The 16256-nt window shown below is 49.0% G+C and overlaps 2 protein-coding genes across 4 annotated transcripts in view; one reads left to right on the top strand and one right to left on the bottom strand.

Moving 5' to 3' along the window:
• LOC119166696 (lipase member M) overlaps positions 1–15599 on the bottom strand; it is a 125616-nt gene extending 110017 nt beyond the window's left edge. For all 3 annotated transcript variants that reach the window (XM_037418019.2, XM_075882408.1, XM_075882409.1), the window contains exons 1-2: positions 15438–15599; positions 1061–1271 (exon numbers count right to left, since the gene is read on the bottom strand). In XM_037418019.2, coding sequence (XP_037273916.2) covers positions 1061–1271; positions 15438–15527 — 301 coding nt within the window. In that variant the 5' untranslated portion in view covers positions 15528–15599. The remainder of the gene's footprint in view (positions 1–1060; positions 1272–15437) is intronic.
• On the top strand, positions 4499–5110 carry LOC142783764 (uncharacterized). Its single transcript, XM_075882332.1, has one exon. It carries the CDS (start codon positions 4499–4501, stop codon positions 5108–5110), a length of 612 nt encoding a protein of 203 aa, XP_075738447.1.
• Positions 15600–16256: the final 657 nt, after the last annotated feature.

The following is a 16256-nucleotide window of genomic DNA, read 5'->3' as shown; positions in this document are numbered from 1 at the left end:
TACTTCCCTGAGTCTGAAAACCGCGCGCTTTTCGCGAACGGAGACTAAGATGATTGCAGTGACCTTTGTGCACCCGGTGACTACAGCAGAATCGTTCCACGTAAAGCCCGAGGCCAGCCAAGGCATACGATCCTTCTTTCCTCGCCACCGTGAGATAGCGACGCGCGAGGGAGCGTCACTCCCCTTCTATAAGCCGGGCAAAGTACGCGTAGGAGATTAGAGCGGGCATCGCTGCGCGATGTGGCGACGTGCGCTCATTGCACCACCTTTCTGGTAATGCCGAAAACACAGCAGCGGTAAGTGGTAGACATAAATAGCTTGCCGTTTGAACGGCAAACAACGTTCTCCGGGTGGCTCAGCGGTTAACGCCTCGCTTTTGTGACGCAGAGGCCCCGCGTTCAATTCCGCGCGCCGTAGTGCTCTTTTCTGCATTTTTTCTTGCGTTTTCATATATATAGATACGTATACACATACAGTACATGACGTCGACGCCAGCGGCAAAATCCAGCCGAGAGTGTCCATATATATGCTATCGCAATAACAGCAGCCACGGTGTCCACCAATGCTTGAATATATATATACTAACAGCAAATGGGCCGGGCTCTCTGGAAGCGTTGCTGTCTGCCCGGGTATTGCAGTTTTCCCTCCAAAAACTGCACAGTTGGTTTTACGAGTGGTAATCAGGGCTAGATATACTGTGTGGGCTACCTTTAGGTAGCAGAGTTGCGCATACGTTTTCTTTCCACCACTCGCGCCGCTATTCGCCCAGTGCTGTCACGTGGCGCAAAGTGACGTTAAATGTTCAAATTCCCGCAGCAAAGCCAACTTTACGTGCACGATGGCACGGAGCCCGCGCGTGTTCTGCCCACACTGACTTTAGTCTTATCTTCACTGCCATCAGAGGTTTTTAGCTTGTAAGATAACAACTTGGACTTTAAACCCCAACAATTGTTTTTAAAGACTCGCTCTTTTCAGGGACCAGAGCTGGTTATTTTAACGTTGCGCTGATTGTCTTTACGGCTAGCAGTTTGACAGTCTAATTCATCACAGAAACACTTACCCGGGCTCTGTGACGGAAAGTTGACGAACCACGTGCCAGATTCGGACAGTATTCCCGGCACCAGTATGATGGGACTATGTTTGGGAGTCAACAGCGATCTTCCCAATAATCCCTTCTTTTTACCGACCCTGTCCGCTTCCAGGACGTATCCGTCCTCCGTGGTGGTCTTGAATGTCTCGCAGGTGTAGCCGAAGTCCATAATGAGGTCACACTGCAAGTGTCCCACAGTACGGTACCGTATACAAGGAAGCAAGGGTTTTAGAATGTCTGACTTCTATATGAGGCTTGGGGAGACGCTATCGGCGAAGGTAGCATTAAAACCACGGATAAAAAAATGTAGGAGATGGCATGATGACAATCTTGAAGCCCAGAAAAAAGTGGACTAGTAGAAGCTAGAATGCAGTGCAGGAAAAATAAGCTATGTGGCAAATCTCATTTAATTTAGTGCACAAAAACGCTACATAGTAGATGTGTCCATATCGAGACGAAAGAAGTGTCGCTAAGAAAAATGAAAAGAGTTTGGCTACATATTGCACTGACAAATTGATACTCAAAAAAAAACACTCAAGAATTGTAAATTTTAGAATAAAAAGCACAAAACCAACATCAATTAAAGTATAGTTGGCATGAACATGTCTAGCAGTAAAGTTAAAAATGCATTGAAGTCTTCATTGTTAGATATAAAGACCGGTAATCTATTCAGTTATCTAATTGACTGTGGGAAAAAGAGATTGCTTGAAGCAGTTGGTGTTGAAATGGTATTCCCGTAATAGTACTGTATGTTTTTGGCGTGACTGTCTGGTTTCTTGAATAGATATACGATGTTGTTGTGCGTGTAAATCAATTAGACGACCATTTTTAGGCGTGCAAGTTTAGCGCAATTTCTTAATGATAGTGGCCCAGCTCATGCAATTGGTTCAAAGGATGAATAAAGGAAACTATTTGTTGTAGGTAAACACCTGCTAGTTTTTAGGGGCAGAGCTCCTAAAGGCGTGAGTTCGTTTATCCCTTGTAAGTATGTACGAGACCACCTATAGTTGCATTTTTGGCAACTGCCCACTACTTCGTCCTTGCAAACATCCCACTACGCCCCATCACCGATACACCACTTCACCGACCATAAAGCAAGTACTGTTAAAAAGTAACCAATATGAAATGCAGGATGGTCATATCCAGGTGCGCATTAAACAACTGTAGATTGTCCCACCATGCCCATCCATTGTTTCTACGTGACCGTCTATAGTTCCACCTTTGCCAACTGCCCACTACTTCGTCCTTGCGAACATCTCACTACGCCCCATCACCGATCCACCACTTCACCAACCATAAAGCCATTATAATGAAGGGGGAATGGAGGAGACGTATAGCTACAACCTAAACAGAGTTGCGCGAAAAAACTGAAGCACAAAAGCAAGACATCTGGACACAGTACACAAGTTAGCACATGGAAAAGAGCCGAACTAACCAGTAATATACATGAGAAGCATGGACGGCTGGGCGAGTTGGTAGTTAATCTCAACTGAGCTGCGCTAAAAAAATGAAGTACAAAAGGATGACATCATGACAAAGTGCACTGGGCTTTGTCCAGATGCCTTTCTTTCGTACTTCAATTTTTTTCGCGCAACTCAGTTAGGATAATTTACCAACTCGCCCAACAGTGCGTGCTTCTCAAATAGCTACCGCTATACAAATATTGACATTTTTTGTATAACTATATACCGTGTTTTTCACGTCTATGATGATGTAGTGGGCGATATTTGCGGGTGTTTCACGGTTTAGCGATTAAACCCTCCAGTGCTTCGCCCCACAAATTATAATTCCCATCGTGGATATGCTGTTATTTTTTCAATTAGTTTATTCCTGCCCTGCCGCGGTGCTCTAGTGGATAAGGTACTCGGCAGGTGACCCGCAGATAGCGGGATCGAAACCCGACCCCAGCGGCTGCATTTTTGATGGGGGCGAAAATACTGTAGGCCCGTGAGTTGATACTCGCGTGCATGCTAACGAACCCCAGACAGTCGAAGTTTCTGGAGCCCTCCGATACTGCTTCTCTCATAATCTTATAGTGGTTTTGAGATGTTCAAGCTCACATATCAACCAATCAATTAGATTACTCATGGCCGGGAACCAGAGTAAGTTAGAGCACTCTAATATGGGACAAAAAAGGGGTTTGAGCTGGTACGTAACATAGTCCTTTTATCATAAAATATTATTTTTAAGGAAAATAATCGCCTTCAAACATCTTCAAGACGTTATCTACTCTCATGTTGCCTCTGATATTTAACATAACTTCTTTTTTCATAATTAGCATGACGTACGCTGAGGACGGTCATGCGAAACTCAGCTATTCGAATTCACTGCCGATGTCCATTTAAACCTTGGTTTTATCCTCTTTAAACAGGCTTAGTTTAGCGAGAAAGCCTTCGACCACGTCACTCATCGACGTCTAATGGTCGAAAGAAATGGCTTATGCATCCATGCACTAATCACGTCATGGATCCGTCGTTTCCCAGTTGGTGTATCTCAGTTCGCAGTGATCGGTACAGTCACTCTACAGGCACCGAAGCACTACGAGGAGCTGCACAAGGTTCAGTTATCTCACCCCTTTTAGTTTTAATTTTCTTCAGTAACATGCGCACTGGTATTCCACGACACATACGACTAGTTATCAATGACTGCGTCCTGTACCACCGTGTAAGCTCACATGGCGATCGGATGCTTTCACAACGTGACTGACTTTTTACGAAAATTGTAGAATTATTGTCACATGATAGTGCTCTATTACTGTGAAACAAAAAGTGATATTCAAATCAGTTTGATCACGAAGCACGTATTTGCAGTCTAGTAGATATATGTGGTCTGCTGGAAGTTTGATATATAGTCTTAGAGCAAATTTTCTTGGACATGTCTGTACTTTTTCAATATATTTGTCTATGGACCCTACTTTTCTCTTCAATAATATAATGTGTGTTAGTTTTTGGTTAACTCAATTGTTCTCTATTGAACTTGTATATCAACTGACAAATCAACGTTTACTGTATTGTGTTTTGTCATTGTCGCAATCGCTGCATGATTTGCTCTATTCCCTACTCTACTATGATTTCCTCGGTATGCTTTGTTGTTGGACCTACAGTGGCCTGTACCGACGCGGGTGCCACCGCGTGCCCCGCAGTTATAAAAACCTGCGGATCAGCATTTCAAGCAGCATGCTGCTCTCCTTTCTGTTTCTCCTTCGTCTCTTTTACTCATGCCCCTTCTGCTGCACTGCGTGCACCTTATCTGTTTACGACTCGCTGGTTGTCAGAATAAAGTACACGTTGTTACCGAAAAGACGTGTCCATCTCGTACAACCTGGCTCTACTAAGTGGTGCCCCGTAGTTCTTCGCGGCACTGCCGTAGTATTGTAGAGTCATTCAGAGCAACGAGACGCACCTAAACATGGAAGCTACTGGAATGACCAATCATGACGTTTCTGCGATCTCTTTCCGACTGCCAGCTTACTCGAACCGCAACCCTTCGATCTGGCTCATTCAAGCTGAATCACAATTCGTGCCTTCTGGCGTGCGCATGGAGCAACGCAAGCATAATCTCGTTGTTTCGGCGCTGTCAGCAACTGCTGCCGAAGAAGTATCTGACCTGCTTTCCGGATTTCCTGCGACCACATCGTACAGCACTCGCAAGGCTGCTCTGCTGGAGCGAACGACGGCATCACAGCGTTCCCGCATTCAGCAGTTGCTCTCCGGGGACGAATTAGGTGACCACCGGCCCAGCCAGCTTCTTTGTCGTATGTGTAAACTCATAAGTGGCTACACCACTACTACTGACGAGAACTTGTTGCGGGAACTGCTTCTGCAGCGCCTTCCTGCCAATGCGCAAATGGCACTAGCCACTGCATGCACGTTAGACCTCCACGGTTTGGCCAGCCTGGCGGACACGGTCTTGGAGGTGGGCACGCCGTCTGTGTGCAACGTCACGCCGTCATTCAACAACGTGAGTGCTGCTCCACACACATCCTCTGACCCTACTTCTCGCCCCGCCGCGGTGGTCTAGTGGCTAAGGTACTCGGCTGCTGACCCGCAGGTCGCGGGTTCGATTCCCGGATGCGGCGGCTGCATTTCCGATGGAGGCGGAAATGTTGTAGGCCCGTGTACTCAGATTTGGGTGCACGTTAAAGAACCCCAGGTGGTCAAAATTTCCGGAGCCCTCCACTACGGCGTCTCTCATAATCAAATGGTGGTTTTGGGACGTTAAACCCCACAAATCAATCAATGACCCTACTTCTCCCATCGATGCGCTTTACGATCGCCTAGAACAACTGGTTTGTGTCGCGGAGCGTCATTACACCACTCCACGTCACCGAAACCGCAGCCGAAGCTCCCCGCGTTATGGACGCGCACAACGCTCTCAATTCCCCACACCACCAGGCATATGCTATTACCATCGCCGTTTTAGACAGGGTGCGTGTCACTGCCTCCAACCTTGCTCATGGCAGGGAAACAGGCAGGCCGACCATTGACGGCGACGACTGGTCAAGGCCAACCCAAAAGTCAACTGTTTCACGTCATGGACAAAATCACAGGTCAGCGGTACCTGGTGGACACTGGTGCAGAGGTCAGCATTATGACGGCTCGAAAATCCGACCGAACAATACCCCTGATCTCCTACCTGAAAGCTGTCAACGGTAGAAAGGTCCCCGTATACAAATCGTGGTCGCTCACACTGAACCTAGGTTTGCGCCGCGTGTTTCATTGGGTTTTTCTCGTCGCTGACGTACTCCGTGCCCTCATTGGTGCCGGCTTTTTAAACCACCATGGACTGCTGGTTGACGTGAAACGGCAACGCCTGCTAGACACTACTGCACTGCTCTCTGTCCATGGCGTTGTTTCGCATGACTCGAACATAATCGTCGCAACTACAACAGTGGCCGATGATCGTTTCGTAGGACTTCTTCGAGAATTTCCAGACATCATGGAACCGCCTGACAGGACAAAACCCGTGCAACATGATGTTTGCCACCATATCATCACCACTGGTCTACCTGTTTTCGCTCGCCCACGGCTACTTGCTCCAGATAAGCTTAAATTAGCCAGGGCTGAGTTGCAACACACGTTGGAACTCGGAATAATACAACCGTCGTCGAGCAGCTGGGCGTCTCCTCTCCACCTCGTCCCCAAAAAGTCAAAAAGTCAGGTGACTGGAGACCCTGCGAAGACTACCGTTCCCTGAACGCAAAAACTATTCCTGACCGGTATTCGCTGCCTAGCATTCAGGATTTCACATCAGCTCTACATGGCACAACAAGTGTTCTCTAAAATAGACTTAGTCTTAGCCTTTCACCAAATTACTGTTATACTGTTGCTGCAAAGGATGTTCCAAAGAACAGCAATTACCACCCCATTTGGCCTTTTTGAGTTCCTGAGAATTGCATTCGGCCTCCGCAATGCTGCACAAACGTCCCAGCGGTTCATTGACACGGTCATACGTGGTCTCCCGTTTGTGTTCGCCTACGTCAACGACCTGCTGGTGGTAAGCTGATCCCACGAGGAGCACTTGCAACATCTCCATCAACTTTTCGAGTGCCTGTCAGCCATCGGGATTGTTGTGAACACCACAAAAAATGAATTCGGAGTGTCATCTCTTAATTTTCTGGGTCATGGCTTGGACAGCAGTGCAATCAGCCTCCTTTCTGACAAAGTGCAAGCAATCGTCGAGTTTCCCTAGCTGTGCTAGTTTCTAGGGCTTGTGAATTTGTACTGCCAATTTATTAGGAACTGTGCTAATCTGTTGGAGCCTCTCAACAATTTGCTCTGTCGCAAACCCTGGTAAACTGCACTCATGAACCACCGTTGCGGAAGAAGTTTGCAACTCCATCAAGAACGCTTTGGCTAAGGCCACACTGCTGACGCACCACAGTCCCAGTTACCCCTTGGCGCTCATGACGAATGCATCCTGCTCTGCACTTGGGGCCATACTCCAGCAAAAAGGGAATAATCAGTGGCAGCGCCTTACCTTGTTCTTCAAGCGTATGACCTCTGCCCAGAGAAACTACAGCGTTTTCGGCCATGAGTTGCCCGCCATCTTTCTCGCCGTGCGCCATTTTCGACACCTACTTGAAGGCCGCTTTTTTACTATTTCCACTGATCACTGACCTCTCATCTCGGCCAATTTGAATCACTATACACACCGCGTGAGGTGCGACAGCTCGCCTTCATCTCGGAGTTTTCAACTGTTATATGCCACATCAGCGATGTTGACAACGACCCAGCTGACGCTCTCAGTCGCGTGGACGCCATCACCGGCAGTCGCTCCAAAACCTGCCCCTCAACATCCTTCCCATTCAAACTCCAGGATATGGCTGCAGCCTAATCAAAAGATACCGAGCTTTAACACCTACGCGAAGCGTCCACATCACTTCAGCTCGAACCCGTCACTTTTGAAGATGTGCCAACCATTTTCGACATCTCCACAAGCATACTCAGACCACTTATAACCAACCCTTTCCGTAAAAAATAATGGACGCCTCTAAAAGTCTTTCTCATCCCGAAATTCGCGCTTCCCGAAAGCTCGTTTCTTCACGCTTTGTCTGGCCCGGCATGAACACCAACATCGGGGATTGGTTTCGTGAATGTGCACTGTGCCAGCGCGTCAAAGTTCAACCGTACCCCATTCCTTCTTCAAAGCCCTTCTTGTCCCCCGACGAACGTTGCGCCGTTGTGCATATTGGCATCGCTGGCCCGTTACCCCCATGTCATGGCTATCACTACCTTCTGACATGTGTAGATCGTTTCACCCGCTGGCCCGAAGCGACTCCTATGCCCGACATGTCTGGAGATACCGTAGCAACGGCTTTTGATTCTACCTGGATATCCAGATTTGGCTGTCCGTCAACGATTGTATCGGACCGGGGTCGCCAATTCGAATCTTCCCTCCTTCGGAGCTCCTGAAACTTCTTGGTATTTCACGCCAGCGTACAGCGTCATACTATCCGCAAACAAATGGCCTCGTTGAATATTCTACTGGCACCTCAAAGCAGCACTCACAGCTCGCGGGTGTACTGACTGGTGGGTTGACCACCTGCCGCTCTCGCTACTAGGAATTAGATCTTCTTTCATGGAGGACCTCTCCTGCTGCACTTCAGAGCTTGTTTATGGCACTTCACTGCGCCTGCCTGTCGAGTTCTTCGAAGAAAGCGGCAGTGCTACCCAGCTAACAGCAGTAGAGTACGTCGACCAGCTGCGTGACGTCTTTTGACATGTTCTTCTGGAGCCTACCCACAGCAACCCACGTGTAGCGTACATCGCTCAGGACCTAAAAACAGCGGCACACGTGTTCGTGCGGTACGGCCCTGTGCGCGCCCAGCTTTAACCACAGAACATCGGCCCCTCTCGTGTGGTAAGAGCGCTTGCCTGCTAACTTTGGCGTCGACATTAATAGGACACGCGATAAAGTCGCACTCTAGTGGCTCGAGCCAGCGTTCAGTGAAGCGCCCGATCTTAATTGCCTCGCCATGCCTTCCTCCGCTGGACACGAGGGCCCCTCCCCGCCAGTGTTCCTCTCGTCACCATTTCTGCACCACGTTCACTGTGATGACACTTCAACTGAGAATCCTTCGTCGAACCAGCTTCCTCTCTGAGCAATCTGTAGCGACGCGGCCACCACCGCGCACCCCGCGGTGATAAAAACCGGCGGATCAGCATTCCAAGCAGCCTGCTGCTCTCCTCTATGTTTCTCCTTCGCCTCTTTCACTCTTGACATATCCGGAACACCACGTGCACCTGAATCTGGCGGCTTGAGTATGGCAAAAAGACCGAGGATGACAGCTTGGATGGCCTCCATCCAGGTTGAGTCTGGGTGGCACATAATGACAGCTTTGAACTGTTGGTGAAAGCGCTCAAACATACCGTTGGCGCAGGGGTGGAAGCTGGTGGTGCTCAAGCGTTCAAACCCGATGCTAAGTCCCAGGAGTCTGCATGGGTGAATCAAACTGTCGCTCTTGGTCAGTGTTTACGTGGAGGCGGCTGCCGAAACGGGCAATTCAGCCAGAGAAGACCAAGGTAACGTGTTCCGCGGTGATTTCGACGAAGGGCCACGCCTCGGGCCATTGATTGAGCCTACCGGTCGATGGCAGTGAGGCAGTAGCGGTCGGATCCTGCTGGTGGAAATGATTCTCTGAAGTCGAGGTGGACGTGCTCGAACGGACCTGAGGGCTGAGCGAATGTCCCAAGTGGGGACGTGACGTGCCTGGGGATTTCAGCACGTCAGGAGAGAATGCAAGAGCAGGCTCACGTGCGACAATGCCGCTGCATACAGGGTCAGACGTAGTGGCCAGTCACGAGGCGTGTAGAGGCACGTATGCCGGTATGACTGAAGTTGTGGAGCTGGTTTAAAAGATCACGGCAATGGCACATGAGCACATAGGGCCCGCTTCTCCTTGTTAGCACATTGCGGCAGATTGTTCTTGCAGACCCTGGAATGGAGACTTCTTGTAGCTATAGTGAGGATGTGCCCCTGAGAAATTTCTGCAGTTCGCCGCCCGTGGTCTGAGCCTCGGCGAGGACGTCCACTGTAGTCTGCGCTGAGCTCACGGTGGCTACACGTGAAAGTGCGTCAGCGACCGCGTTGTCTTTCCTACTGACATGTTTGAGGTCGGAGATGAACTGTTCGATGAAGAACAGTTGGTTCTGCTCCACAGGCGGGAGTTTATCGCGACGTTGGCAGATGGCGTACATTAGAGACTTGTGGTCGGTATAGATGACGCAGTGCTGCGCTTCGAGAATGTGGCGAAAGTGTTGGTTGCACTGCTTCGTATATACTCGTAGGTGCCGCAAACGTGGTTTCGTCGGTGGTACTGGCCATTGAAGGTGTTACCTTCTGAGCTGAGAGTTTCCTAGAGAAGAATGCCAAAAGGTACCGGGTGTTGTCCACGCGTTGCATCACAGAGGCGCAGACAGCGACACCAGAAGCGTCCGTGAAAAGTCGGAAGGAAATGTCAGACACGGGATACCAGAAGAGCGTGGTGGTGCAGACAGCAGCCTTGTATTGCTAGAAAACATTCACCAAAGTACAAGACGGGTTGGTTTCCTCGTAGACGAGCAAAGACATCTTGAAGAGGTGCCAGGTAGTTGGCGGCGTGTGGTAAGAACTGCCTATAGAAGTGTAGCATGCCGATGAAACGGCGAGGGTCTTTAGCAGAGGTGGATTGAGGGTGCTTTTGCAAGTCAGAGATGCGTTCAGGCAAGAGTCGAGTTTCCTTTGACGAAACTTTGGGGCCGAGAAAATTGACGGTGGAAGCAGCGAGCGTGCTCTTCTGGATGTTGACGAGCAGACCATAGTTGTCGAGGCGTTCGAGCTACAGACGAAGGTGCCCGGGGTGTTTTTCGGCGTCACACGAAAAGACCAATATGTCGTCAAGATAGAAGGAGCAGAAGCCGAGACTATGTACGAGTTGATCGATGAAGCGCTCAAAAGTTTGCCTTGCGTTCCTTAGGCCAAAACTCATGAAGGGAAACTCGAACAAGCCAAATAGGGCGATTGTTGCAGTTTTCGCGACGTCGTCCGGATTGATGGGTATCTGCGTTGAAGCCTTCACCAAGTCTAGCACAAAGAAGACGTGGCTGCCGTGAAAGCGATGGGCGAAGTGGTGAACGGAGTTCCTCTCCGGGATGGTGCGCCCATTGAGGGCACGATAATCCCAACATGGTCGCCAGCCAGCAGTCTTCTTCGCGACAAGGTGAAGTGGCGAGGTCCAATAGCCGTTGGAGCAACGGGCGATGCCCTGTCATAGCATGGCTTGGAACTCTGTCTTAGCTGTGCGCATGCGGTCTTAAACAATGCGACGGGCACAGCAGAAAACTCGGGGAAGGGGGGGGGTCTTGGAGAGTTCTGAATGTAGCTCAAGGTGGTGCGCTGCACTTTGCGAGACAGTCCACCGGGGCGCGTCAAGCCTGGAAACTCGGCGAACGTGGAATTGTACGGTGAGTGCTCGTAGACACTCAGGACCTTGATGCTTTGCTGTTGGGCGGTCATTTGCTGGTCTGGTGGGAAGGGTTTCGTTGTCACGCCGATGAGCCGGTCGTTGCAGGAGTCCGGAAAAAGGTTGTATTGAGCCAGAAAGTCTGAACAGATGATTAGCTCGGCGACGTCGGCGATGACAAGTTTTAAGCGAAAATCGGGGCATAGGTTCTTGAGCTGGACGTGCACGCGCAGCGAGCCATACGTCTTCATTGTGGACCCGTTCGTCGCGCTGAAGACGGATCCCAACATAAAACGTAACGATCGCTTACTAACGTGGTAGCTGCAGCGGGGCAAACATGCCGCCACTGTGCTCGAAAAGTTAGAGAAATATTCATGAAACCAAGCTTGGTAGTTTGGGTTATATAGCCACCAGTGGTGACATAAGCCTCCGATTGAACTTCAGTGGCGCTGTCTTTTATCGCAAGCGTGTTGCTGGAAGTGCCCGTGTCACGCCGGGCTAATCAGTGACGACACAAGGCTGCGCTGGTCGCCGCGCACTAGCCGCCACATCAACCCCCCTCCCCCCCAAAGTTCAAAGCCTTCAGGGTCTGTAGAAATCTGGGAACCATACCAGACGTCCCGAGCATGTTGCAAAAAGAGCGGGCTGCGACGTCGGCGGCCGTGGAAGGACGTTATGGGAAAGAGTGGCGATGCCCGGTTCGTTCGCTATGATGTATGCAGGTTTGAGTGGTTCAATCGAGACGTGGACGTCGTTCCCGTTCACGCGCAAGGTGAAGATATTGTCGTCTCAATGGACGACAAGGTAGGGTCCGCTGTAGGGTGGCTGGGAAGCATGGCGGACGGTGTCGTCGTGGAGGAAAGCTTGCTTGCACGGTGCTATCTACTTGAACACCAAAGGTGTAGGCTTGCTACGGTTGGCTGCAGGTGACGGGCGTAAGGCGGTGATAACGCGTCGGAGCCAGGCGAGGAAGTCGGTGGGGTCCAATGTCGTAGCGGTGGATGGCAGAGCTGCGATAAATTCACCTGGTATACGGAGTGGTTCTCTGTAGACGAGTTCTGCTGGTGTATCGTGGATGTGCGGCTTGAAGGTGGCGAAAAGACCGAGGATGACAGCTTGGATTGCCTCCAGCTAGGTTGAGTCCGGGTGGCACGTGATAATTTTTGAACTGTCGGTGGAAACGCTTGATCCTTCCGTTGGCGCAAGGATGGTAGCTGGTGGTCCTCAAGCTTTCAAACCCGATGGTGATTTCCAGGAGTCTACATGGGTGACTCAAACTGTCGTTCTTGGTCAGTGGTTACGCGGTGGCGGCTGCCAAAACGGGCAATCCAGCCAGAGAAGACCAAGACAACGTCTTTTGCGGTGATTTCCTCGAGGGGCCATGCCTCGGGCCATCGATCGAGCGTACCGGTCGATGGCGGTGAGGCATACAGTAGCTGCCGGGTCCTGCTGGGGAAATAGTTCTTTGAAGTCGTGGTGGACGTGCTCGAAGTGATCTGAGGGCTGAGGGATTGTCTAAAAGGGGCCGTGACGTGCCTGGTGATTTTACAACGTTGGCAGAGACTGCAGGAGCGGGTTCACGCGTGATGATTCCACTGCATGCAGGGCCAGACATAGCGGTCAGTCGCGAGGCGTGTGGAGGCACGCATGCCGGGATGGCTGAGGTTGTGGAGCTGATTGAAAAGACCACGAAGATGGCACAGGGGCACATCGGGCCTGCTTCGTCTTGTCGACATGTTGCGGCAGATTGTTCTTCTTGTGGGTGTAGTGAGGATGTGCCCTTGAAAAATTCCTGCAGTTCGGCGCACGTGGTCTGAACCTCGGCGAGGACATCCGGTGTTATTTGCACTGTGCTCATGGTGGCTACATGCGAAAGCTCGTCGGCGACCACATTGTCTTTCCTGCTGACATGTTTGGTGTCAGTGGTGAACTGTGCGATGAACGACAGTTGCTTCTGCTGAACAGGGGGGAGCTGATCGCGACATTGGAAGAAGGCATATATTAGAGGTTTGTGGTCGGTATAAATGGCGCGCGCTTCGAGAATGTGGCGAAAGTGTTGCACTGCTCGTATATTGCCACATATTTTCTGTAGTAAGCTTATGAACTCGTAGGCGTAGCGGTCGTGGTTTCGGTGGTGGAACTGGCCATTAAAGGTATCACCTTCTGAGCTGAGAGTTTCCTAGAGAAGAGTGCCGAGAGGTTCCAGGTGTTGTCCACGCTTGCATCACAGCGGCGTAGACGGCGACACCAGAGGTGTCTGGGAAGAGTCTGAAAGTAACGTCCGACACGCGATGGGAGAAGGTCATGGTGGTGCAGAGAGCAGCCTTGCATTGCTAGAAAACATGCACCAATGTTAGTGTCCACAAGACAGGTTGGAATCCTCGTAGACGAGCTAAGACATCTTGTGCAATTGGTAGTCAGCGGCGTGCAGTAAGAAACGCCTATAGAAGTTCAGCATGTCGTTAAAACGGCGAGGGTCTTTATCAGAGGTGGGTTGAGGGTACTTTTCCAATTCAGAGATGCGTTCAGGCAACGGTCGAGTTCCCTTTGACGAAAGTTTGTGGCCGAGAAAATGGACAGTGGAAGCAGTGAACGTGCTCTTCTGGATTTTGACAAGCAGGCCATGGTTGTCGAAGCGTTGGAGCAACAGGCGAAGGTGCCCGTGGTTTTCTTAAGCGTCACACAAAAAGACCATTATGTCTTCAAAATAGACGAAGCAGAAGTCTAGGCCATGGACGAGTTCATCAATGAAGCGCTCAAAAGTTTGCCTCGCAAAACGCAGTGCGTGAGAGTAGCAGTGGACTAACTGCGGCATTTCTGCTTTCTAATGGGAGCTGTTTCTGGTTATGTGTTATGCAAACATTTTACAAAATGTTCAACCATTTCTGTTGGTGTCATTGGCTTCGTGTTATGTAGAAAGCATCTGTTCTCCATTTTCTAGTGCTATTTTGTCTAACATCAATGTTTTGTACAATTTTAGAACCACTAGGTCATTTTATAACTGAAAATAAATTTTCTTCTTGCATTTTCAGCTTACAATATTCGAGCCACTTAGACTACGGAATAAGTATCTGGTTTACGTTGAAAATTCGCACTGTTTGATTATTTACTATTGCGTGGAGTGACATTAGAGTTATACTAGAACAATTAACACATACATGACAGCCAAACTATTACCAACGCAAGTTGAAAACTGTGATCAAAACAAGCTTGATTATGGTTTCAAAGGACAGAGTCGTTTGACACTGTATTCTTGTTTGTTAACTAATAGGCGCGGAGTTAGCTTTTGTGATAGTAAGTTGGAAACGTTGGATGGAAAAACTTCGGGGACGCCTGAGCTTCGCGTTTTCAATCGCGAGACTTGCTTCCTGGCTGCCGCAAGAAAATAGAGGGTCTCCGCCTGTAAACTGGACGTCAGATACTATCCCTGTACTGAATGTAGATCTGTGAAGTGTCCACCATACATGTTCTTGCGTATACTAGTGACATAGCAACTACGCGTCCGTAAGCAAACAAGCATTCACGTGCACGCTTTGTTGATGTTGTTTGTTACGTTGATCATTAATTATGCCTAGATGCTTCGTAATGCGCAAGGGATCTCATTCGCTGCGCAGTTCACATAATAAGACGTTTGTTTTTGTTCGACAATGCTGCCACGAAATATTTCCTCGGTATACATCTCATTGATGTGGTGTTTTACGACACACACACACACACACAAAACAAAGCGTCACTATGGTAAAGTACCTTCTCCTTACACAGAAGTGTTTTGTTCGATTACAGCCCAAACTAAATAGCTTAAATATTTTGTTTATTTCCGTCTATCTCCGTTCACGGCCAACGCTGATCGCGACCAACGATGATGGCACCCCCACTCCTGTAAAACGAGCTCTCTCACTAACTCTATGGTGTTAAAAAGCGTCCAGTGCATTTTCAGGTTCTCGGACCTCAAGCTGGCTACAATGATGAAGAGGTAAGACCTCTATATTTATGCCACCAAATATAAAACTGCCTGTTCATTTTACCTTGAACCTAATGTAGACAATTTTCGGTGATTTAGTGCTTCACTTAGGCACTTAGTAGCGACTGAACAAATAATTAGAACTTATACTGCAGAAGAGTGAAACATTAACTTACCTGAATGATCGGTAATGAAGTGTGCGGCAATCGTAATCGATTATTAGGATTAGAGCCTATTCACGAAGTTACGCACTGTACCGAATGTACTTTAGCAAACGCGTTCACACAATTATCGGGCATATTACGTTAGGCAATGCGCTTGTATAGGAGAGCCGAAAAATATTGACAGTTGTGTGTGTGTTGTTGAAAAATTTAGTGAACACATGCGACGCCTCGCGAAGCACTTAACTGCAAAAAACAACGATTAAACCTTCACGCACTTACAGTACTCATGTTTGCATGTCGATCCACATCAGAACCGTCGATGAAAGCGGTAGAGACAGAGAGGGCCACGGCTAAAACAAGTACCCACATGGCGATGCCGTGATTTGGACTCTGTCCTTCAGTGTGACCGGCAGTACGATGTATGACTGAACTAGAAACGGCTTTGCACATGACAATGTTCTGTTGCAGTGATATGTAGCTCATGTCAAAGTTCTTTCACAGTAGTATTGTTGATTTTTTTAGCTCACTTGATGTGCAGAGGACCACAATTTTAATTAAACGGAAAGTGCCTGAAGGGTTCATTGATTTTGCTGTTTTTTTGTACACTGGCTCTCTTTCAGTGCACATGTTAGTTAAGCCTGCAGCTGCAATTGTGACGCACACGAAGGAGAGGCAGAAGCGGACAACTTTGGTTCGATGTGTCATGTCACCGTATGCGTGACAGGTATGAAAAATAATAATTGTCGACGGTAAACGTACCAAGGTGAAAAGGAATGAGAGGTCAATGGATGATTGTATTGGTATACCAGTTGTCATAGCCATGGAGTTTCCTAAAATTAACTAGAGGTGACTCTGGTGGTGCGATTGTTCAGCGACCATGGGAATGATGGGTAGTACACAGGTTTGCCTAGTCTTCGTACTTGTGGGCGGCGAATCGCACTTGTGTCCTTCATTCATTGCTCTGTTTCGGTTTTGTTTTGAAGAAAAGAACGAACCCTTTCGAACTTCGTGACCCGACTTGAAAAGGTAAGCCTAAACAAATAAGGTGGTGAAGCACAACCGCTGAACATTTGCTGATTTTTATTGCGTGAGCAAACA

This window comes from Rhipicephalus microplus, unplaced genomic scaffold, assembly GCF_043290135.1.
Source record: "Rhipicephalus microplus isolate Deutch F79 unplaced genomic scaffold, USDA_Rmic scaffold_12, whole genome shotgun sequence".
NCBI lineage: Eukaryota > Metazoa > Arthropoda > Arachnida > Ixodida > Ixodidae > Rhipicephalus > Rhipicephalus microplus.
Note: the sequence above shows the minus strand (reverse complement) of the source record. Positions and strands in the feature narration are given on the sequence as shown.